Source organism: Mustela putorius, unplaced genomic scaffold (genome assembly GCF_011764305.1).
Source record: "Mustela putorius furo isolate JIRA1106 unplaced genomic scaffold, ASM1176430v1.1 tig00003899_pilon_pilon_pilon, whole genome shotgun sequence".
Taxonomy (NCBI): Eukaryota; Metazoa; Chordata; class Mammalia; order Carnivora; family Mustelidae; genus Mustela; species Mustela putorius.
The window spans coordinates 706,558-731,567 of NW_025422048.1; the positions used below are offsets into that span (position 1 = coordinate 706,558).

The 25,010-nt window shown below is 46.2% G+C and overlaps 1 protein-coding gene and 1 pseudogene across 1 annotated transcript; one reads left to right on the plus strand and one right to left on the minus strand.

Moving 5' to 3' along the window:
* Positions 1-749: 749 nt before the first annotated feature.
* On the minus strand, positions 750-1,972 carry LOC101689140 (cancer/testis antigen 1-like). Its single transcript, XM_004779310.3, has 3 exons — positions 1,708-1,972; positions 1,321-1,449; positions 750-1,070 (listed from the first exon to the last, which is right to left on the minus strand). Exons 1-3 carry the CDS (start codon positions 1,929-1,931, stop codon positions 932-934), a joined length of 492 nt encoding a protein of 163 aa, XP_004779367.1. The 5' UTR covers positions 1,932-1,972; the 3' UTR covers positions 750-931.
* A 15,170-nt stretch (positions 1,973-17,142) lies between these two features.
* LOC123388500 lies at positions 17,143-17,412 on the plus strand (annotated as a pseudogene).
* Positions 17,413-25,010: the final 7,598 nt, after the last annotated feature.

Genomic DNA, 25,010 nt, shown 5'->3' on the forward strand with positions numbered 1-25,010 from the left:
GGGGAACTAGCATTCTGGTGGGGTGGGCGCATTTTCTGAAGAGCTATTTTGTATTGGAGATCTACCTCTTGGAATCTATCTTAAGAAAACAACCATTCAGGCGCACCTGGGTGGCTCAGTGGGTTAAGCCGCTGCCTTCGGCTCAGGTCATGATCTCAGGGTCCTGGGATTGAGTCCCACATCGGGCTCTCTGCTCAGCGGGGAACCTGCTTCCCTCTCCGCCTGCCTTTGTGCCTACTTGTGATCACTCTCTCTGTGTCAAATAAATAAATAAAATCTTTACCAAAAAAAAGAAAATAACCATTCATACAGAGCCTTACATACAAGAATTCCTGAGACATTATGTATAATAGGAAAAAATTTGAGAAAAATACAAGTATTGAACCAATATATCATAACACATTGTGTATGTATCCATTTGATAAGATGTTTTTGAAGTTTTAGAGGTAAAGCCCAAATTTCAGATGAAAAATATCTCAGGGGGAAAAAAAATGATGCTAAATTTGAAAAGCCTTACTCATTTATATGATGCTATAAATTTATTGTATTATTCCTACAACCCTAAAATTACAAAAGTATTCCAAAATGCTGACATTAGTTAATGCTGAATGATAGGAACCAAGCAATTTTCATTTTCTTTCATTTTTTTCAATGTTTTCAACTGCCTTGTACAAGTTGAATATCTGAATCCCAGAACCTCCCCTCCAACCTAAGGACAAATCTGGACGCTGAAAAGAAACTCAGACACCTAACAGTGGCTCAGTTTTATTATCTGTGGCAACCAATATTTAAGGCCAATGAAAACAAGTGAGCAGCGAGTACCCCAGGGCCAGTACGGCCAACAATTATGCCCCCAAACAAAGTGGCAACTACTGCAAACTTATGCGCCTGAGGAAGGACACACTGCCTAAAATGGGGCTCTCTTGTGAACTCAGCCCCCTTTTCCAGGCCGAGGCTTGGCAAAAAACGGGGGCACAAAGTGCTGCATGGTCTGAATTATGGTGGAAAGCTGGTTGAGCAGGGTGGCAGTGGAAATCTGCAGGAGAGCAGAGTCCTTGGCAGTGAGTTTGCTAAAAGTGAGGGGAAAAGGAAATAACTTTAGATTTGGTCAACGAACTCCCAGCCCCACTCAGTGCAAAACACCTCCCCAAGGTTACTCCTTCTCAGCTCCCTTAGAGCCACACCTGAAGATGCAATAGACCCTGTGCCCCATGTGCCTCTTTAGCCCAAGCCTTCGGTGTTTGCGTCCCAAAGACCGACCCTCATGCCGAGACTGGCCCAGGTTCCCACCTGCTCCCTCGAGCCCCTTCTAGAACTTACATCAGCAAGTCACTGCCAATCACTGCGAGCTCCATCTGAGCAGCGCCCTGGAAGGATTCCTCGCCTGAGATCAGGTACTGGCGGGCCATCTCCGCATCCATGTAGCACAGGAAAGGCACCCTGAGGGCGCTGGTGGAGATCCGGTTAAGGCAGCATCTTTGCAGACTTTAGGGCTGAGGCCGCCCCACCCACCAGAGGTCGGCCTTCCCCCAGACCGCCCCTCAGGCCCCCAAGACCACCTGGGGGGCTTCAGGAAGTCTGCCTCACAACCCCCCTCAGACCACCCCAGCTTTCTCTTCAGCTCCTCCTCCACTGCCGCCCCACTCCCCTCCTGCCCCCACTCCGCAAGTCCCCCGCCCGGTCCCGGGTGCTCCTTCGAAAGGATACAACTCCAACAGCTGGCTTCCTGAGGCTTCGCCCGAGGCCAAGGCTGAAGCGTCTTCACCGTGCCTAGGGGCAGGCGATGCCCCCTCGAGCTCGGAAGCTCCCCCAGCCACTGTGCCCTCGGCTGCGGTCCCGTCACAGCCTTCGGCTTCTCCGGGGCCTCTGGGGCCCGCGGGCGCTCCGGCACCACCGTTGGCGCCCCCCGCACCATCGTCTGGGGCCTGCATGGCTGCGCCGACTGCCTTCTTCAAGCCCAACCCTGCCACTGAGACTCCCTCCTGAAGCTCCGCCCCTCCACGCGCAAGGCCGCTGGGAACACCCAGGACGCATGCGCAGACAGACCTTGGGTATGACTTCTCGCATGTGATTGGTTCCCGCCAAGCCGACCCTGCCTGCGCGGGAAAGCAGGCTCCCTCACGAAGCCCCGCCCCTAGCACACGAGGCAACTCAGGTTCCCTACTGCGCCTGTGCAAACAGGCCCCTCCTATCCTTGACTGAGAGGCTGGAAGGGAAACGCGCGGTTGGAGGAAGGGGGAGTAGTCCAGACGAAGGGGCACAGAAAAAAGGAGCAAATGTGGCAGGGGGAATGGGGTCAAGACATGGCTGATTTACCCTTCCGGGAACACTCGACACCATGGTTTGGACTTGGAGAGGTGTTCACTGAGGGAAAGAGACTGTCAATGGCCCTGTAGTCCCTCTGTGTATCTCAGTTACCCCATCAGTAAATGGCGAGGGGACAGTGGCAAGCGGGGAGAAAGTGGATCATATCAAAAAGTCTCTTGTCAGTCTCAGACTTTTAAGATTCTAAGAATAACAACATTTCTAAGTTGCAAGAGCTATTTATAGGTTCTGGACACAAGTCTCTAATCAAACATGATTTTAAAATATTTTCATCCATTTTGTGAGTTGTGTTCTCAATTTCTTGATTAGTATTATTTGCAGAACAAAAGTTTTTAATTTTGATGTAGTCAATTATTATTTTTTTTAATTTTATCTATTTATTTGACAGACAGAGATCAGAAGTAGGCAGACAGGCAGGCAGAGAGAGAGGGGGAAGCAGGGTCCCTGCTGAGCAGAGAGCCCAACGCGGGGCTCGATCCCAGGACCCTGAGACCATGACCTGACCTGAAGGCAGAGGCTTTAACCCACTGAGCCACCCAGGTGCCCCGATGTAGCCAATTTTATTTTCTTCTTGGTCACTTATATTTTTGGTCCCCATTCTATACAGAAAAAGATTGATATGCTGCAATATACAATCCCACTGGGCAATGACTTGTGTAGAAGAGCAATCACCATATGCATGCTGAGGTCACGTTCCTAAGAGCAGATGGCTCATAAGGTGTGTTAGCTAATTCTATGTATCAGCTTGCCTGGTCACAGGCACCCCAAGTACACAATGTTTCTGGGAGTGTCTGTGAGGGTGTTTCCATATAGGGTCAGCATTTGAATCTGTGGATTCAGTAAAGTAGACCCCCAGTTTTGGGTAGACATTATCCAATCCCTGAGAGCCTGCATTAAACGAAACGTAGATGAAGGAGGAATTTGCCCTTCCCCTCTTTCCTCTCTGTCACTGTTGAGCTGTGACATCCCATCTCATCTCATCTTCTCATGCCCCCCTTGGACTGAGATTTACACAACTTCCCCCTCCCTTGGTTCTCAGACCTTCGGACTCAGGCTGAATTACACCACCAGCTTTCATGGGTCTCCAACTTGCAGGCAGCAGGTCATGGCATCCCTCAGCTTCCATAATCAATCAATCTACATCTATCTATCTACCTATCTATGGGGCCCCTCAGCTTCCACAATCTATCTATCTATCTATGAATGAATGAATTGGCTGTTGGTTTTCTTGGCCCTACTTCTCTGGAGAACCCTGACTAATACAGATTTGGTACCAGGAGGAGTTCCAAAGGAACAGGATTTTAGAGATGAGTTCTCTGAATTGGCTCTCAGGTTTCTGGAATTGACTTTCCAATCTGATTAGATTTAAAGATGCTCATGTCTGTTTCTAGTAGTAAAGAGAACACTGATAGCCCATGGCATAAACTGATAGAGATAAGCAAAATATCTGCCTTGGATACTCCTAACCAACCACATAGAAGGAACAAGGAGCCAGGTGACTCTGTATATATTTTTGAACATTCTTTTGGAAAACTCACAAATACAGCGATGTTGGTGGGTAGCTCCTAATGTGGCTGGACAATGTGGTGAAAGGAGAGGATGGGCTCGGGATTTGAATTCCCGGCTCCAACACCGCAGAACTGGCTTAAGAGCCCCTGAGGGTGCCCTGAAAGAAACACTCGTGTTCTACAGTCACAGAGCCAAAATTGCTGGAAATTCAAATGCAGAACCTCATGTGCAACTACCTGAATTACAATGCAAGCTGAACCTCCAGACTTGAAGGGTGCCCACAGTTAAACTGAGGCAGTAGACTGGGAAAGAAGGGGACCGTACAAATTAAGATGGAGAGGACATGTGGGAATACACTACTGAAGCCAAGGCCACTGAACCCCTAAACTGTGTTGAGTCTTTACCAGTGGAAGTGGCCTCCCCACCCCCAGTGACAGCAGCCTCTAAACTCACAGTGGCGTTGGCCTCTCCACCTCCCTGTGAGGGGATTAACTACACATCGCCCAAGGAAACCATAATGGCGTCCCCTGAGGCAGCTGCTAGGCAAGATGGAACTGACTCTGTTCAGGACCTACCCCACCACCCCGCTTTGCTTCTAGACCTGTAAGTAGACTCAAATCCCAGCAGGCCCCCACAGGCAAGGTACAAAGTGTGACCTGTGAGGAGGTATGTTTCACTCCAAAACAATGGAACATACCAATTTATCCGGACAGAAATTCGGGGACCACGTGTGGGAATGGATACCGAGGGTGTGGGATAATGGTGGGCGGGATGTAAAGTTGGATCAGGCCACATTTATCCACATGGGCTCACGAAGCAGAGATCCTGCATTTAACACTGCATCTCCAGTATGCAACAGGTCTCTATTAGAATTAGAAAGGTCTCTGATGTTTGATTATTTGGACCTAAACGTGGATCTCCATGAACAAAGTAGAAATGCTGAACCTGCCTTGCTTTAATATAGAGGAAAGGATCAGAAGGCTTACAAGGTTAGAATGTTCAAGTGGATTTGTCATTTAAGACTAAGACCTGCTCACCCACCCCGGGAAGGTCCAGAAGACACACCTTTCACCAATGCTGTGAAGAATCAATTTGCGAAGGGAGCACCAGCTTCCTTGAAGGGTTCTGTGATTGCTCTTCTTGGCAGGTCAGACCTTATAGTGGGAACCGCAGCCGCGGAATTAGGAACCCTGGATGCAATGGTAGTATTTGGGTTCCAGCGTGGCAGAGGCCAGTGGGTGGCGTTTAATCACCAAAGGCAGGGTGTGACTAAGGTTTCTATAATGGACAGCAGAGGTAATGCAGCGATCAGAATAGCGGGACTCACGCAGTCACTGTGGCGTTGGCTAACTGAGCATGATGCGACTAGAAGTGAAACGGGAAGCCTGCTAAACTCCTGATGGATCTGTACAAGCAGAAATATCTAAATCAAGTGAACACAAGTCTTTAGTCTAACCTGAATCGTTAAAGAAAGAAATTCATGGCCCCTCAATCATTTTCAAGGCGTGAGCCAGTTCACAGACCCAGATCCACTGGGTGGAAGAAGGGAAGCCCGGGTCCCCTTCACGAGCGAGCTTTACACACTGCTGAGAATTTATAACTCTTGGTCTTTCTTCCTCCTAGCCTTCCCCGAAGGGACCGATGGCCTTTGACGAAGGTAATAGTACACAGATATAATCAATCTTTTGGGGGACTACAGACACTGGCTCTGAACTGCTGCTAATTCCAGGAGACCCAAAATGTCCACTCTGGCCCAGCAGTCAGAGCAGAAGGCTCTGGAGGCAGGGAGATCCATGGAGTTCTCGCTAAGGTCTGATTCACAGTTGCCCAGTGGGTTCCTAAATGTATCATGTGCTCACATCCCCAGCTCCAGAATGCGTAACCGAAAGAGACCATCTTTGCAGCTACAGTTTCTGTGACCTGTGGAGTGAGGGTCAACTGGAAGCCTCTAGAACTGCTTCTACCTAGGAAAACAGTAAATCAAAAGCAAGACCACATTCATGGAGGGAGTGCAGACTTTAGCGCCACCATCAAGGACTTGAGAGATGCAGGGGTGGCGATTCGCACCACATCCCCATTCAGCATTCCCGTTCAGCTTGAGCAGTCGAGAGATGAGTCTTAGAGCACGATGGTGTGTTACCATAAACTCAGCCAGATGGTAGCTCCCCTGCAGTTGGCGTGCCACCTGTAATTTCATTGATCGAGCAGATAGCACCTCCCTTGATACCTCGTATGCAGCGATTTTTAAAAAAAATATTTATTTATTTATTTATTTGAGAGAGACAGAATGAGAGCACAAGAGGGGAGGGGGTCAGAAGCAGAGGGTGAAGCAGACCCCCCACCGAGCAGGGACCCCGACATGGGACTCGATCCCAGGACCCCGAGATCATGATCTGGGATGAAGGCAAATGCTTAAGTGACTGAGCCACCTGGGTGCCCCGCTCTGCAGCTATCAATCTGGCAAATGTCTTTTTCTCCATCCCTGTTGTCAGAACCGCCAGAATCTGTTTTCACTTCACTAGACTGTTCTGGGCTCTCCAGCCCAGGCTCATAATTTCGCTTGCAGGGATCCTGAGTATCTTCCCTTTCCACAAGGTTTCACACTGGCCCATCACGTCGATGACATGCTGATGGGACATAGTGACCAGGAAGTAGCAACAGCTCTAGACTGATTGGTAATGTGTGTGTCTACACCATATGTCGGAGGTTGGGAAATAAATCCAACAATGATTCAGGGGCCTTCTTGGTGAATTTCCTATGGGTCCAGTAGTGTGGGGCACATCAAGATAGCCCTTCTGAAGTGAAGAAGACGTTGTTGCTTCTGGCTCCTCTTTTACCACAAAAAGAGTCACAATGTCCACCATGCCTCTTTGGGTGTGGGAGGCAACATATCACTCATTCCTCCGACATATTGCAGCCCATTTACTAAGGGGCCCGAAAAGCTGCTAGTTTTGAGAGGGGCCCGGAACAAAAGAAGGTTCTGCTGCAGGCTCAACAGGTCTGGTGGTGCTCAAGGTGCCAGTGATAGCCAGTGACAGCTAAGGATGCTGTTGGGAGCCTGTGGCAGCACTAGAGGTGAATCACAGCACAGGCCTTTAGGATCTCGGAGCAAGGCCCTGACCCATCTCCTCTTCTCTGGAGAAAACAGCTCTTGGCCTGCTCCTGGGCCTCACTAGAGGCCCAGGAGCTCCGACACCAGGCCATTGAGTTACTGCGAGGTTAGAGCAGCGCATCCTCACTTGCATGTCCTCTGACCACTGAGCCGTAAAGCTGGGCACGGACATCACCATGTGGACATGTTACACGTGGAACCAGGCTTGAGCATACCTCGAAGGCACGAGGAAATGGCAAGTGAAAATGTGGCCTGGGGCACCCCGGGGGGCTCCGCTGGAAGAGTGTGAGATTGTAGATCTTGGGTTTGTGAGTTCCAGCCCCATGCAGGGTATAGAGATCATGTCAATAAATTAAATAGATAAACTTCAAAAAAAATTTTAAGTGAAAAATGGGCCCAAATGCCCATGGTCCCCAGCGCTGCTGCCCTGCTCCTCTCTCCCGGCACCTGTGGCCTCACGAGGAGCTCCATATGACCAGTTGGCAGGGGAAGGGCAGACTCGAGCCTGGCTGACGGAGGGTTCAGCGCCACACCCAGGCAGCACTCAGAAGCAGGCTACAGCTCTGCTCTGGGATGTCCTCTGAGACTGCGGTCAGGGGGGCCCTCCCAGTGATCAGAGATTGCAGCAGCGCGAGCAGCACGTCTTGTTGCTCACTGTTCTTGGAAGGAGAAATGGCCAGACATGCAATCACATACCAGCCAGGGGCTGGGTATGCCAGCCAAGGGTTTGGCAAGATGCTGAGGGATTAGGAAGGAGCATGATTGGAAATTTGATGACAAAAGGGCCTTGGAAAGAACTTTCCAGAAGGGCAAAAGCATGAAGGCGTCTTTTTCCATGTGAATGCTCAGCAAGGAGCAACTCCGCCGAGGAGGATTTTCGTGATCAATCGATAGGAGGACCCGCTCTGCCGGCTCCTGTCAGACTCTTTCCTGAGTCAGCGCAGTGGCCTCATGAACAATGTGGCCATGGACACAGGGACGGAGGTGACGCCGGCACTCAGCCACATGGACTTCCACCCACCAAAGCTGATGGCATTAGACAACTTCAGTTGTGAAAAGGGCAGCGTTTTGTCCTTGCTGGAATGCAGGCTTCCTCAGGAGAGGGGTTCACCTTCCCTGCACGCGCCCTGCCCCCCTCCCCCGACGCCGGGTCCGCGGCCCCACGGGAGCGCCCGAGCCGCGCTGCGGCGGGGACAGCGCGGAGCCCGGCCCACGGGCGAGGAAGTCTCTCGACGGCCAGAAGCGCGGCCCCGGCCCCCGGCGCGCGGCCGCAGCCTTGCCCGGTCTTCCCGGCGTCGGCCCCCCCTCGCCATCCTGAAGGGGCCGCCTTGGCAGAGCCCAAGCCTCGGTGGCGGGGCTGGCCGGGGGGGCCACCGCTCGCAGGGCCGGGGCGACGCTCCCCAGAAAGCCCCGCGAGCCCCCGCGGACGCGCATCCGCTTGGTGGCCTCCTGCTCCCCTGGGGTTCGTGGCTGCGGGAGTCACTGGTCGGAAGCCGCACCAACTCCTTAGTCCCCCTCTTGACCCACCGGCGACACTAGTGTTTCTTGCTTCTGTGGCCTTGTGCTCTGGGGTCCTAGAGGCCTTGGTTCCGAAGGGAGGAAAGGTCCTTCCCAACAGGAAGCCCGACACCGGTTCCGCCGACCTGGAAGTTAAGACGCCACCTGGCCACGCGGGGCTCCTCGTGCCTGTGAACCGACGGGCAAGGAAGGGGGGTTCCTGTGCTGCCTGGGATGGTTGATCCTGATTACCAGGGGGAAATTGGACGACTACTCCACCATGGAGGTAAGGAAGACTGGGGTGCAGGAGATATAAAGGTGTTTCTTACTAGGAAGTCTCTTAGCGTTCCGCCCTGTGATTAAAGATAATGGAAAACTACAACAACCCACTCCAGGCAGGACTATTAATGACCCAGAGCCTTCAGGAACGAAGGTTGGGATCACCCCACCCAGTAAAAAACCAACTGAGGTGGTTGCTGAAAGCAGAGGGAATATAAAATGGGTAGTGAAAGGAAGTTCACGTAAATACCCGCGATAAGCACGTTACCGGTTACAGAAACAAGGACTGTCATTGTCATGAGTATTTCCTTTTGAGGAATGCCTGTGTGTGTGTGTCTGTGTGTGTGTGTGTGTTTTATTTCCTCTCTTATTCCCTTATCATGTACCATAAGATATATTGATTTTATATCATAGTATTTAAGTTGTGTAACTTTTATTTTGTTTTGTTTTTTTAAGATTATTTATTTATTTATTTATTTGAGAGAGAGAAAGAGAGTGAGCAGGGGAAAGAGCAGAGAGAGAGGGAGAAATAGGTTCTGTGCTGAGCAAGGCTCCATCCCAGGACTCCAGGATCATGACCTGACACAAAGACGCTTGATAGACTGAGCCAGCCAGGCGCCCCACATTTAGTTACTGTTAAATCATAGTACCTAAGTTATGAGGTATCGAGAAGAAGAGTAAACATCATCACTCAAGAACTTTAACTCCTCTTCTGGGGAAGGGGTTAGTGCATTTTTTACTTTCTCCAGGATAGTTGTACCATGTTAATGGGAATTATGATCTTGTTATTGTCGTTATTTGAGATTAAGTATGGTTTAAGGATATGTGTACGGGTGGCAATTTAACACCAACTTGTGATGACCCTCGTGATGAGTGATGTGTGACCCATCTTGTGATGGTTAATTTTGGGTCACCTTGACTGGCAATGGGGTGTCCAGATTAAATGTTATTTCTGGGTGTGCCTGGGAGGGTGTTCTCAGATGAGATCAGCATTTGAATTGGTGGACTCAGTAGACTGCTCTCCCCAGTGTGGGTGGCCTTATCCAATCTACGGAGCACCTGAATAGAATGAAAGGCAGAGGGAAGAGGAGCTTACACGCCTTTTCCCGTCTTACTGCTAGAGCCGAGACCTCTCATCACACATTCTCCTGCCTCTGGACCTGGATTTATAGCAGCAGCTCTCCTGGTTCTCAGGCCTTCAGACTTGAACTGAATCATACCACTGGCTTTCCTGGGCCTCCAGGATGCAAACAGCATATTGTGAGGCTTTTTAGCCTCCATAATCACATGAGCTAATTCCTCATATATTGTTTATGTCTCTCTGGAGAACCCTGATTAATACACTAAGACACTTACAAGATGCTGCTGCTCCTGCCTCTATGACCAAAAAAGATCCTAATCTTCATTTGTAGGGTCCCCCTGTGGCATAGCCAAGGGATTAATTCAACCACGGCCATGGGAGAGGCCTACAACACTGATGTTACTAATTTGAGGCTCCCTGGAAGAAGAAACTGACAAATATAGGCCTCCCCAAAGTATATCCAGTAACCACATACATATAGATAAACACACACACAGAAACACACACACACACACACACACACACACACACTGGGAAAGTTGCCTGATAGTTCCCAAATAGTGAATGGTCTGAAGAACATTGTTGGTGGGAAGTGGGATGAGACTTACGCAGAACCTCATTCGCTTAGAGGAATTTTAGGTAAGATGTAACAAGGTAAGGAGGAATTTAGGTAAGACAAAAATAAGGTAGGCCTTTCTCTTTTTTGCCACCGTCCTCCTGTGTGTGGACATTTCTGGCCACGTCTTCTCACAAGACTTTCAGAATCAAAGGATTCCTGGCCAAGAAACAAAAGCAGAACTGTCCCATTCCCCCAGGGGATTCAGATGAAAACTGGTAATAAAATCAGGTCCAACTCCAAGAGGAGCACTGGAGAAGAACCAGGCTCAGTCTACAAGGCATCACACATCATGAGAAGACACACCTAATTGGCACACATATTTAATTAAGCTGCGTGAATATCCTGTGTTCTATCCTATCACTCTATCACTCTGTAAACATCCTTCCTTCTTGGCCAATAGACATGTTTTCTCAGGGAAATGATTTTTCTGTTACTACCTCTCTGCACCAGTAGGTTGGTTCAGTAATAAATGTGAAATGTTTCAGCTTTAGAAAAAAAAAAAAAAAAACAGGTAGTGATGGAGGGTGGGGGAGAACGGAACAAACCACTCAGTAGTGTGGTCATGGGGAAGAGCTTGGGTCACATACCCTCTCTGCCATGTGATCCACCACAAATGAATCAAGAGAGATGAGGAAAGTCGAAAGATCACTTTGGGAAGGCTCTTTAGGGAGAGTTGAGGTAAGTCCCCCCTACCCTAACAAGATAATTTGGCCCTTCCTCTCATTTGACCCCCCTCTCCCTGCACACAAATGGGATGGGCTGGTGCATTGTGATGTCAGTCTGAGTCATCCCAGGACTACCACTGTCTAGGAGGAGTTTCTTGGTGACTAGAGGAAGCTGAAGGGTATGCCTCTTCATTGTACTAGAGAGAGTATATATAGGGAGATCAGGAGAACTGTTGGTCAAGACAATGTTGCCTTAGACGTGGTAGAGGTGAGTGGGAAACCACAGGAGCCCAGCACAGATTCAGAACCACCAATGACAAGCATTAACCAGCCAACTACAAGCAACAGACAGAGGATGAATGAGAAGAAACCCTGTCAACCCAACATCGAAGACATTGAAAAGGTCAGATCACACAACCTATGGTCCTACTCTACACCCCAAGACTCCCACCTGTCCTGTCTGGGACAAACTCCCTCCTCAGCCCACACCCCTTTTATAAATCCACACTTCCCATGTACCAACTCCAACCCCCCATCCACTGCTCCCAAACTAATGTCCTCTCTTTTCCCACCAGTTGAAGCAGATCGTCAACAGGGTAAAATTAGCCCTTCAACAGAGTACAAGTAATCCAAAGAAAACAAGAAAGCAGAAAGGATTAGTCTGTTACCGCAGGGCATATAAAAAGGCGAATCCAAATAAGGCAGTCCAAGGAAAAAAGAAACTGGACAACTCTGCCTCTGCGAGTAATGTCTCACCCAAGTAGAGCCCAAGACCTAAAACTCTTCTCTGCATCTCCAGAGGAAATTCTGAAAAACGGCCAATCCATAAAGAATAAACCTTATACCAAAATGTACACTAATGGTGACAATAAAAGCAACACATTTTGAAAATGATTTGTGTATGTGTCTTTTGAGTTCTCTGATGGTATGGAGGTTGGAAGAAAGGGAAGAGACAGGCTGTGAGGCGAGAGGTATGTAAAGTTCAGGAGGGCTGGGGCCACTGGTAGATCGGCAGTTACACAGTGATTGGCTACGAAGACTGGGTCATGGCTGAGCACTGAAGATGGATTTCCCTCCTTGATACTTTAACCCACAGGCAAGGAAGAAAAAAACCTTGGTGTTTCTTTGTGGGGGAATGGGGGAGTAGGGCAGGATGGGAAAAAAAGAGAGGGGTGACATCAAGGTTTAGATGGGGAGCCATGTGATGCGAGGGAGAGGGTGGAGTACGTGATAGAAAGTCTGATGCTGTTTTCTAATGTGTGACTGCTGGCAGCTCCCAAGCTCCACGCCTTCCCCTTCTGCTGATTAGGAGCTCTGAAATTTGAGCCACACAAGCCCTAGCCCATGTACAGGACCCCTTACTCCAGCCCGAGCCCCTAACTACCATGAAACCCCAAGCCAGTCTTCTTCCCCAGCTCTCTCAAACCAGTGTTGGTCCTGTTTGGGAGCCAGCCCAGGCCGCCCCAGAAAGCCTCATTATGTGAGTAACGAACCATTTATTCCCTATTGGTGCTCATACAGCAGCAGCAGACGCAGCATCCAAACCAAATTCGGGATGTGTGGGGAGTCTCTCTCACACCTGCGGGGAGACTACAACAAACTCATATACTTCACAGAAACGTAATTAGTGGAATTTATACGGCAACTTACCAAAGAGACCAGCATTTCAGGAAATGTGTCTTTGGTGCCGAGTTAGTGTCAGATATTGCTGTGGGCCCCAGGCTTACAGTGAAGAGCAAGAAGTCAAAAGCTCCTGCCATCAGGAGCTTATTTTTTTGTGGGCTGACAGGTAGTTGAAAGTGGGGGGAAAGGGCGGAGCAGGGGGACAGCTGTTAAAACTGTGGGCTGTGAAGAAGCCCCCAAGGAGTTGACATCTGAGTTGAGACCTGAACACCAAGGTGGAGTGGGTAGTGTGGAGATTTCAAAGAAGAGTATTTAGGTAGAAGAAACAGCAAGTAGCAATATCATGAGGAAAGAACGAGGCCGCAGGCTGAACAGCAAAAAGGCCAGTGTGACTAGAGCTCAGTGAGAGAGGCCAGAATGGAAACAAATGACTGAGACTTTAGGGGTCACCGAAGATGAGGTTGCATAGGGCCTCGTTAATAAACGGACACTTTATCATTAAGGAGAAAGTTTAAAACAGACTTACAGAATAAAAAGAAACATTGGTCTGGGTTCGAACAATTTATGTGAGCCTGTCTCCACATTTGTGAAAAGCCTATAATACCAACATCACGAAACTTTTAGGAGAATTAAATTACATGCAGTGACTGGCATATAGTCAGAAGTCAGCAAATGATAGGAAGGTTATTAATTACCAATCTCTCAAATGCTTTTGCCTTGGACACACTTGGGAATGCTCATAACCAAATTGCCTCGTGCATCATGACTCACTTTGGTCTTGTGTCTTTGAAAGGTTTAAAACTGCCTTTCTATCGCCCTCGCCCCGCAAGGACGACAAGAACCCTGGTTCGGATGCATCTTCTCTCTCTTCTCTCTCTTTATTTCCGCAAGTCTACACACTTATATACGCTTACATGACCAATCAGCGAGCAGGGTACAGGAGCGAGCGAATCAGGCCGTGCACCTAAACGAACAACTTCGCTAGCAACCAATGCTGTTTCCTTCCTCTTTGGGCGTTCCGCTGAGTCTCACGAGGCAATCCTCACCTGGCAACTAGCCAGGCGCCATCTTTTAATGGCGGAGGCCGCCCTGGCCAGGGGCCTGCCTCCGACACCTTTCCAGGAAGTAAGCCTCAAAGATGTTATCAGTCAGAGAGAGTGATTCTGAGGTGAGCACCGAGGACAGGCTGAGGTGGCCTAGATACAGCCCAGCCAAAAACTTCCTTTTGCAGGCCCGGCAAACAAGGACACCTGCTAGAAGTTCCTGCTTCTAGAAAACACAAGAAAGTTATCAGTTAATAAGTGTGATGATTTACGGGCAAGCATGGTTGAGGTTCTGACTCTCCGGTGAGTATATGGGGCCAATATTTTGCTCAATGCAGCCCAGGGAAAACAACCTAGCGGGCCCCAACTTGGGTCTCCCTCATGCCCCAAATCCTTCCAAAGGCAGACATGGTAAGCTCCCACATCCAACTTGCAGCCAGGGCTAAGTGCGCTTACAGATGTTTCCCATTTGATAAGAAGGGGTAATAACATGCCGTGTGGTTCTTTCATTTGACAAATGCCATTGTTTTTCTTCTGTGCTTGTAAACTTCCTAAGGGATTCCCACATATTAATACATTTAATCTACACTATAGCTTGAGACAAAGTTACAGATATAAACACTTCTATAGAGGAGGAATCTGAATTTCTACGTTTTACACATTATTTTAGAGTCTATAGAAATGACGGAAATGTCTCCATCTCACTTTGAAAATCCTTCCTCACCCTGTTGGAACTGGGTCAGCTGTTTCTCTCAAGATTCATGTCCTTATTCAGTTCTCTGACTTTTGTTAATGTCCTCCCTTGTCTTTCCTCTCTGATGACTATTTGTTCTTTTTATTTCAACTCTAATATTTTTAAGTTCAGATTCGGACTTGTTCTTTCCTATACCAACCTATTTTTGTCTCATGGATGTAGCCGCTAATCCCTGTGAAGACTTTTTTTTTCCCTGTGGGAGACTATCTCTTTGCTCCTAATAAACCCTAAGCTGTACACTTCCCTTCTGGAAATTGGTTTAAATCAGATTTTTTAATTGTCTTTTTTAATTTATGAATATATTTCCCTGTGTAGGAAAAAGTAGAAAGAATCCACTTTTCAGTTGTGACAAAGCATTCAATATAATGAAAATCAAACAGGATCTTTAAGGAGATGAGCGATAACCTAAATAAAACACAGGTTCTTTGTATATAGCATCAATGCATCAAGTCTCTGCATACCTAATCAAATGCTCATTTTAATTTAGATAAAATTATTTCTGAAACAATTTACACATAATATTTGAAAATGATAAAGGGTAAAATGGTTTTGTGTGGGAAGTGAGGGAAGGGAGGTAGTTTTGAAGGAAGGTGAGAAATAGAAGGTATTTTTTAAGTGAGATGAGGGAGGGAAGTACTTTGTAGGGGAAGGTGAGAACTTTCTGAGGGGGCATGAAAGAAGGAAGGCCTTTTTGAGTGGAGAAGAGGAAGGTTAGCACTTTGTGAAAGGCCTTGAAGAAGGGGACCTTTGAGAGAGGAGATGAGTGAAGGGAAAAACTTCATGAGGGAATGTGATGGAGTGAAGTCAACTGTGAGAGAAAGTGAGGAAGGGACGCACTGCTGAGGGAAGAGAAGGCCTTTGTGAAAGCAAGTGGGAGATGAGTTGAGTAGCATTTATGAGGGAAAGGAATGCCGTTTTAAGGAGAGATGAGGACAAGGAGGCCTTCATGAATGAAGTTAAGAGTGGAAAGGGCTGGGGCGCCTGGGTGGCTCAGTGGGTTAAAGCCTCTGCCTTCGGCTCAGGTCATGATCTCAGGGTCCTGGGATCGAGCCCCGCATAGGGCTCTCTGCTCAGCAGGGAGCCTGCTTCCCCCTTCTCTCTCTCTGCCTGCCTCTCTGCCTACTTGTGATCTCTGTCTGTCAAATAAATAAATAAAATCTTTTAAAAAAAAATGGAAAAGGCTTTGTGAGATGAGGTGAAGAAGGTTAGTACTTTGTCTCCAGAGGTGAGGAATGCTAGTCCTTTCTAAGGGGAGTTGAGGGAAAGAAGGGCTTTCTGAGGGGAAGTGAATGAAGGAAGACCTTACCGAGAGAAAGAAAAGAGGTGAGGGAGGGAAAGCTTTTGTGAAGGGACATGAGGGAGGTTAATACCTTGTGAGCATAGGGAAAGGAGTAAAGACCTTGTAAGGAAGGTGAGGCAGAAAATGCATTAGTGATGGATGTAAGGAAAGAAAGACATTTTCTGTGGGAGATGAGAAATTACTATTTTGTGGAGGGAGGTGAGGGAGTGGAAGCCATTTTGAAGAGGGTAAGGGAGGGAATGTCTTTGTGAGAGAACTTGTGAGAGGTTTGTACTTTGTCAGGAGAGGTGAGAGAAGGAATGACTTCATGATGGGAGGTGAGGCAAAGAAGGCCTTAGTGAGAGAAAGGAAGGCCTTTATGTCGGGAAAGAGGGAGAGAAGGAGTTTTTGTGCATTCAAGAGGGAGGCCTATCAGAGAGGAGGTGAGGGACAGTAGACCTTTTCAAGGAAGATGTGAAAAGGAAAGACTATATGGGGAGGTGAGTTAGAGAACTTTGTTAAAAGAAGGTGAGGGAGGGAAGGACTTTGTGACTGGAAGCAAGGGAGATTAGAACTTTGTGAGACAAGAAAACCAAAGGAAGGTCTTTTTGAGGAGAGATGAGGAAGATTAGCACCTAGAGAGAGGGAGAAATTCAGAAGGTAGAGAAGGGAGGGAAGGCCTTTGTGATGGCAGGTGATAGAGGTAAACCAATTATGAGAGCAAGTCCAGCAGTGAAAGCATTAGTGAGGAAAGGAACAAGCCCCATGAAGAGAGTTAAAGGAAGTTAATTCTTCCTACATGAAGGAGAGAAGGCCTTTGACATAAGATTTGAAGATTATTGTACTTTTAGAGGGGAGGTGAAGGAAGTCAGGTCTTTGAGGAAGCAACAGAGGGAATGCTTTAGTGAGGGTTGTGAGAGAAAGTGAGAGAAGGAAGGACTTTGTGAGAGGAAGTGAAGGAAGTTAGTACTTCTAGAAGTGAAGTAAGGGAGTGAAGACCTTTGTGAGGGAAAATGAGGGAAGAAAATGTCTTCCTGAGGATGGATGGTGGAGGGAAGTCCATTGGGTGGTGGTGGTGGGGGGTGAAATCCATTCACAAATCCTTTGTGAAGGAGGTTAGGAAGGGAAATGTTTTGTGAGGGGAGGTGATGAAGGGAAGTTTTCTGTGAGGGAGGTGAGAGAGATTAGTAGTTTGGGCTGGGGAGGTGGTGAAGGCATTTATGCGGGAAGGGAATGCCTTTATGAGTAGAGGTGTGAGAAGGAAGGTCTTTTGAGGGAAGATGAGTAAGTGACTCAAAAGCTTAATAGCATAAGGAGCCGTTCCAGGAGCTGGAGCTGCTGATTAAGGTGATCAAGATGACAACTTCCCAAAAGCACTGAGACTTCATGGCAGAGCCCATGGGGGGAAAGCCAGTGGGGAACCTGGCTGGGATTGGTGAAGCCTTGGGCAAGAAGCTGGAGGAAAGGGGCTTTGACAAGGCCCCTGTGTTCCTTGGCCAGTTTCTGGTGCTAAAGAAAGATGAAGATCTCTCCTGGGAATGGCTGCAGGACACATGTGGTGCCAATGCCAAGCAGTCCCGGGACAGCTTTTGGTGTCTTCGAGAGTGGCACGACGCCTTCTTATGAGGCTTTCTCTGGGAGCCCCCAGCCCCTAGCCCCAGCATAGAGTCTCCAGAGTTTGCAGCCACGTGGGGACTCCTCCCTGTCCTCTACAAAGGAAGAGATTGCTGTTGTCGTACTCACTTCTGATGTACGTCAAGGTTTTTTGGGAGTTGTCTCCCCTCATCATTTCAACTTTTTAAAAATTCCTGCTCTTGAATGCATCTCCCTTCTTCTTTCCCTGCCAGTTTCATGTCAACAATTATCAGCTTTTCCAAGTGGATTTCTGGCCCTTCCCTCACCCCCACCCCCACTGGTCTGTTTTATCTATTTGGCTCCTTTTTTGGCAGAGTAGTCACTGTCCTTGCAAAGTTTTTTTTAAATCAGTAAGTCAGTGGCCTTCTTGGGGAAAAAACAAAAAAGGATAATAGCATAGGGGGGCCTGGGTGGCTCAATCAGTTAAGTGTCTGTCTTCAACCCAGGTCATGATACCAGGTCCCTGGGATTGAGCCCCGCATAGGGCTCCCTGATTAGGAAGGAGCCTGTGTCTCCCTTCTCCCTGCTTGTGTTCTCTCTCTCTCTCTCTCTCTCTCTCTCTCACACACACACACACACACACACAAATAAATAAATAAAAAATCTTTAAAGAAAATTAAAAAATAAAAAACTAATTAAGTGTACAAAAGCTTAATAGCATGCAAAGTTGAATTCATCCAAAAGGCATTAAATGCGGTGGGAAAACACCTTCTCAAAACAAAAGATGCACTCCTCAATGAAGAGCTAATGGTTTTGAACGTAGTATGTGCAAAATAAAGAGTTTCACCATTCAAACGCAGAAAAAGAAAAAAGAAAAGGGGGAGAAAAGACTGGAAATTCAAGAAAACTAAGGCAGAAAATATACCTTCTCTGATCTCAGCCTATGACAGGTCATGTGGACGAGTTAGTCCCCCAGCTGGTGGCATGTATTGAACACACAGGTGCTTCCTGGTGCCTTTCCTAGATGAACTCGTGTGGTCCCTTGGCATGGGGTCTACCATCAGCCCGTCGTACCAATGAACAAACGCAAGCATACACAGCACAAAGTGAGGACCCAGAAGGAGGGAATGATGGATGCATGCGGCATGTTGGAGTGATGCATCTACATCCCTACTCCGAAACGATGAATGCAACTTCTCTTTTCAGCTGTCCATGGAATCGTCATAAAAATTGACCATATATTCCACCTGTGATATTGTGATTTATAGTAAAGACATGCAATTTATCTTCAACCATTTCCTGGCACAGAGCCCCTAAAATCCTCAGAATTTCCTGTGATGATGTCTTTTATACTGCTAAAGAAGGAATGTTTGGAAAGCCTTTATATAATCTAAGGAAGGGGGCTGGTTTGCAGGGGAACCAATCAAGTGACCAGAGGGCTGGCAACTTCACTGCACCTCCGCCCGCCTCTGGAGAGGAAAGGGGGGCTGCAGGCCGAATAAATCACCAATGGCCAAGGATGGGATCCATTGTGCCATTGTAATGGAGCTGCCGTTAAACCCCAGAATGGTTGGGGGTGGGGGGAGTATGGGAGCTTGGAGACCATCAGGGTTGGTGAACACGAGGCAGAGTGGCACGCTGCTCAGAAAGCATGGAAGCCTGGCATCCTTTCCCCGTACCTCGCCCCATGCATCTCTTCCATCTGGCTGTTCCTCATCTACATCTGTAACCAAAAAAATGTGGGTTCGCTCCTTGGGGAGTCACTGACACACCCAATGGAGTTGTTGCACAAAGTCAACTTTATCGGTAAAGAGATCACAGGGAATAGCTTCCAGAGCTGTGACTCCCTAAGAGGGCCAAAGGGTACCTTTTGTTTAGGGTTAGGATGAATATTGAGGTAGGGAAGCCTTGTCATGGTGTGCAGAGATGGGCACAGGGTCACGCAAGTGCCTTAAGGAAACAAGGCTGTCCATACCTTGTATGTTATGTAAAAGAGGCTGAGGCTCCTCCTTGGGGAGTTCAGTATTACGACGAGGTAAAGGTGGTTGCTGGTCATTCCAGGAGTCACCCTATGGTCCATCTGTGTAGGTGCGAGTGAGGGTTTAGCTCCAGTGGTCTGGGTGGTCTGGGCCAGCGGGAGGTCTTGCTAGGGCCATCTCCATCACCTGAGGGACGCTCTGACGGTTTCATTTGGCTGAGTTAAGGGATAAGCCAGAAACAAGAGCTGAAAGAAAAGTGTGAGACAAAGGTTAATGAGTACAAGCAGGTGGGCAGTGAAGGTCAGGTCTTGAGGTCTAGCTGGTGACATGTCCTTGTGTAATAAACCAGGAATCTAGTAAGTAAAATGTCTGTCTGAGTCCTGTGAGCCACTCAAGCAAATCAATCGATCCTGAGGACGGGAACTGGGGAACCTCTGACTTACAGCCAATTGGTCAGAACAGGTAACAACGTGGACTTTTAACACCGGTGTCTAAAGTGCGAGGAGGAGGTAATGGGAAACTCTGACCTGTAGCACACGGGTAACAACCTGGGTTCGCGGCTGGAGTCTACGGTCAGGAATGAGGGGCAATGTCCTAGGACGGAACCGTTCCCCTGTGGAGTCTGTTGCTGCCTCTGGGTAGATGGCATCAGGGTTGAGATGAATCGTGGGACACCCAGCTGGCGTCCCAAGAATGGCTTGTTGGTGGGGAAACCGCCCCCCCCACACACACATACACCGGAATTGGTACCAACCTATTTAAAACTACAGAGACAACCTTCATCTATTCCAAAAACTAAAAATACATGCATAAAGTTAAAAATAATTTTAAAAGCAATAACTCTCTTATCATCTGGAAAATGTTAAAGGCTGCCTTAAACAACTCTCGATCCAAAGAAGATAGCCAAACCGAAATTGAAGTTTATCTATAAAACAGAGACAATGAAAGCAGTGGGTATTCAGACTCCAGTAAGCAGGGTTTAGGCAGGGCTGAGAGAAAACAACTTGTGTTAATTAACATAAAAATAAAGAATTAAAGTATCCAATTCAAAAGGTTAGAAAACAAACCAAAAATAAACATAGGAAAATCAGAAAAAAAGGAAAAGTAAAGATAAAAGCAGAAATCAATTAACTAGAAGATAATAGATGTAATAAATCCCAGACAAGGCTTTTCCAAAGAATAAAATAGATATGTTAACTGCCGTAATCAATAAGGAGGAGAAATCACAAAAACACAAAACAAGAAAAGAAAATGGGTAGATAACCACAAACTTAGAACAAATATTAAGAAATTTAAGACAGGGCGCCTGGGTGGCTCAGTGGGTTAAGCCGCAGCCTTCGGCTCAGGTCATGATCTCAGGGTCCTGGGATCGAGTCCCGCATCGGGCTCTCTGCTTGGCAGGGAGCCTGCTTCCCTCTCTCTCTCTCTGCCTACCTGTGATCTTTCTCTGTCAAGTAAATAAATAAAATCTTTTAAAAAAAGGAAATTTAAGACAATATTTTTCATATCTATGCAATTAAATTTAGGGACCTAGAGGAAATGTTTGATTCTCTAAGAATAATATATGACTAACCAAAACTCACTCTAGAAAAGAGAAACTCTATAAAATAAAGTTTATAAAAACTATTCCTAGAAAATAAATAGGAAATATTGTTCAAAAGCAACCCCCATTAAACTCAAATAAGTTAATTTCTTTAAAAATTGTGTTTTCTTCTTTTTTTAAAGATTTTATTTATTTATTTGACAGAGAGAGATCACAAGCAGGCAGAGAGACAGAGAGGAGGAAGCAGGCTCCCTGCCAAGCAGAGAGCCCGATGGGGGACTCAAACCCAGGACACTGAGATCATGACCTGAGCTGAAGGCAAAGGCTTAGCCACTGAGCCACCCAGGCATCCCAAAAAGTTGTTGTTTTTTTTTTTTTAAAGCAACCCCTATAAAAAGCAGTGAGTCAACTGAATTCAGAGGAGAATTCAACCAAACCTTTAAGGTGCGGGTGACTCCAATGCTCTGTAAACTATATCAAGGCATTAAAAAAAAAGTTTGCAAATTTTGGTTATGAAAGATTGATACCAACAAAGCACAAAAAATATGCAATCACAGACGAATCACACTTAAGAAAACCATTGCAAAAATACTAGGGGCGCCTGGGTGGCTCAGTGGTTTAAAGCTTCCACCTTCAGCTCAGTCATGATCTCAGGGTTCTGGGATCGAGCTCCACATCGGGCTCTCTGCTCAGCGGGGAGCCTGCTTCCCTCTCTCTCTGCCTGCCTCTCTGTCCACTTGTGAGCTCTGTCAAATAAATAAGTAAAATATTTTTTAAAAATACTAAATAAAATATAGCCAAATGTAATCTAGTTAACTCATTTAAAAATCAAAACATAACCAACCAAGTGGGATTTATTTTTAGGTATGTAAAGATGGTTCAATATTAGAAAAGCTATGGATGTATTTCAAATTTTCATAGACCAACAGTAAAAAATCATATGATCATCCCTACAGATGTTGAAGAGGAATTTTACAAAATTTAATATCCATTCTTTTATTTTAAATATCCATCCTTGCTTTGCAAAAATTTCTCAATAAAATCAGGTTAGGGGATACTTCCTTAACATGACATTTCTCGATCAACCAAAAATTCAATACCATGTTCAGTGGAAAAAAAATACTGGAAGTGTCCCCACTAAGAAGACATAGAAAAAACTGTATCGTCTTGTACCACAGTAATTTAACATTATTTTGAAGATAGACAATAAAAAGACAAGAAAAAGATATAAGTATAAAAATTTAAGGGAGAAGGTAAATTTATCATTATTTGAGGATGATACAACTATTTACCTGGAAAACACAATAGAATCCAAGTGAAAAACTATTATAGGGGCGCCTGGGTGGCTCAGTGGGTTAGGCCACTGCCTTCAGCTCAGGTCATGATCTCAGGGTCCTGGAATCGAGTCCCGCATCGGGCTCTCTGCTCAGCAGGGAGCCTGCTTCCCTCTCTCTCTCTGCCTGCCTCTCCATCTACTTGTGATTTCTCTCTGTCAAATAAATAAATAAAATCTTTAAAAAAAAGAAAAGAAAATTAAAGAAAAACTATTATAAATAAGAGAATGTAGTAAGGTGGCCCAGTACACAACCGATATACAAAAAGAAGTTGCCTTCATTAACAAAGGCAATAACTAATAAATAAAATACCATTTACAATGACAATAACAACTGTGAAATGCCCAGGAATAAGCCTAACATGAAATAGGCAAAAGAAAAAGTTCAGGAACTTGTTAAGAGGGACAAAAATAAGACATGGACAAAATAACTTCAATAAGGTATTTTATTGAACAGAAAAATGTCCAAAACATTATCATTTCAACATGTAATCAATATAAAAAACATTTATGAGATATTTTGCATTCTTTACTTATACGAAGTCTTTGAAACACCTTACAAGCAGTTTGTGGCTCTCATATTGGGTGGTGCACGGCGCGAACGGAAGGATAAGAGGAGAGAGAGCCATGGTCACAGAATGCTGATGGGCAGGTAAATGGGTAGATAGTTCCTTTTGTATATCTATAGGCAGAGGAATTTGACGTGATCTATCAAAATTTACATATATGTGTCATTTGATCCCATAAAACACTTCTAGGAATTTATTCCAGAGGGTTTATCACAGGACATTCACTATTTTTAAGTTTTTTTGTTCATTTAGGCAACTTGCATGCAGAAAAGTTGTAGATTATACTTGACCCCATGGTATAGGAATATTCACTTTATCACATCGCTGTTTTGGTCAATGAAAATGACACCTTGATTGTTCTCAATCCACATTTCTTTCATTATTAATTCAGCTGATTCCCCCCATATTTTTTTTTAAAGATTTTATTTATTTATTTGACAGACAGAGATCACAAGTAGGCAGAGAGGCAGGCAGAGAGAGAGAGAGAGAGAGAGGGAAGCAGGCTCCCTGCGGAGCAGAGAGCCCGATGTGGGGCTCGATTCCAGGACCCTGAGATCATGACCTGAGCCGAAGGCAGCGGCCCAACCCACTGAGCCACCCAGGCGCCCCTCCCCCCATATTTTTATCATTCATTTCATTTCTTCTGATGTGAATTGTCTTTTCATGTTCTCCACTCACTTTGTTTCTATATCCTAATGGGTTGTATCTTTTAATTATTTATATAAGATTTTTAATTAGAAGAACAGGGTGTTTTCCAGCACCAGCAACCAATTCCTGATTCTCTGAACACCAGTTGAGCTTTCAAAAACTTGATTCAACTCAGACACCAGTTACTGGAGTTAGCACGGTTACCCACACGTTAAGGGCTCAGTCCCACAAGACTGTCCCTTACTTAAGATGCCGCTTGGGAGTCCTAGGGCATATATAATTTGGAAGTTCCCACACCCCTTCCTCGGGCTCAGTAGTTTTCTAGAATGGTTCACAGAACTCAGGAATGCTTTACTTATGTTTACTTTACTTTACTTTGCTTACGTTTACATTTATTATAAAGGGATGTAGATGAAAAGCCGAGTGGAGAGGTAGCTAGGGCCAGGTCTGAAAGCATTCCAAGCTCCGGAGATTCTGGCCCACGGCTGTGCCCCCCGCCCCCCGTCCCGCTGCTGGGATCACTGACCGGGAAATGCGCTGAGCCCAAGCTCTAGGGCTTTATGGAGGTTTAAACCCTAATTATTCTTCCAAATGAGCTGCAAAAGCCTTTTCCCAAATTAAAAAGAGAAAAACCATTGTGTTCAGGTTCTAAATGCCTGAAACCTATAGATTGATCAGTCTCCCCATTCAGAAAGGTGTTGATGCAGTACTTTATCCTTGTCACTATTGTGTTTGGGACATTTTCCCAACGCCACTTGTAGGTAGTTTTTTCCCCTGGATTAGCAGAGTTTTATTGATTTTTGCGTTATTGATTTTACAATTGGTAAATTGGTTCCCCTTAGTTCTAGTAGTTCTTCAGTTTGATTGCCTCGGGTTTTCCAGAAAGATACTCATATTTACATATGATCATAACTTTACCCCCTTCCTTTCTCATATTAATGCCCAACACATCTATCTTCTGATTTACTGCTAGGCTAGAATTTTGACAAAAATGTGAAATGATACTCATGGTAAGGGGAACCCCTGCTGTTGCCCTGATCTTAATGGGAATAGTGTTTCAGCTCTAAGTCCTAAGTTGGCCAACTTGTTTTAAGACAGGGTTGGTTTTGTGGGGTTTTTTTTTTAATTACTTTGAGAAAATTTTCACTTTCTTTCCTAGCTTGAGGTCAGGTTTAGGTATGTCAGGAGTAATGCTGTATGGAATAAGTTGGGAAGTTTTCTTTCTGATGCTTGGCAGCAGATTAAATAATACTGGAACAGGACACCTGGGTGGCTCAGTGGGTTAGGCTCTGCCTTCTGCCGCAGGTCATTGTCTGGGATGCCTGGGATCGAGCCCCGCATTGGTTTTTTGCTTAGCAACGAAACTGTTTCTCCCTCTGCCTGCCACTCTCCCTGCTTGTGCTCTCACTCTCTCTCACACACAAGTAAATAAATAAAATCTTCCCCAAAATATAAAAATAAATAACACTAGAATATCTCTGCTGCAAAGTTTAATAGAATGAATAGGACCACTATCTACGGTAAGGCGTATCTTTGATTCTATTTCTTCTCTGTTTACTGATTAATCATTTTCCTCT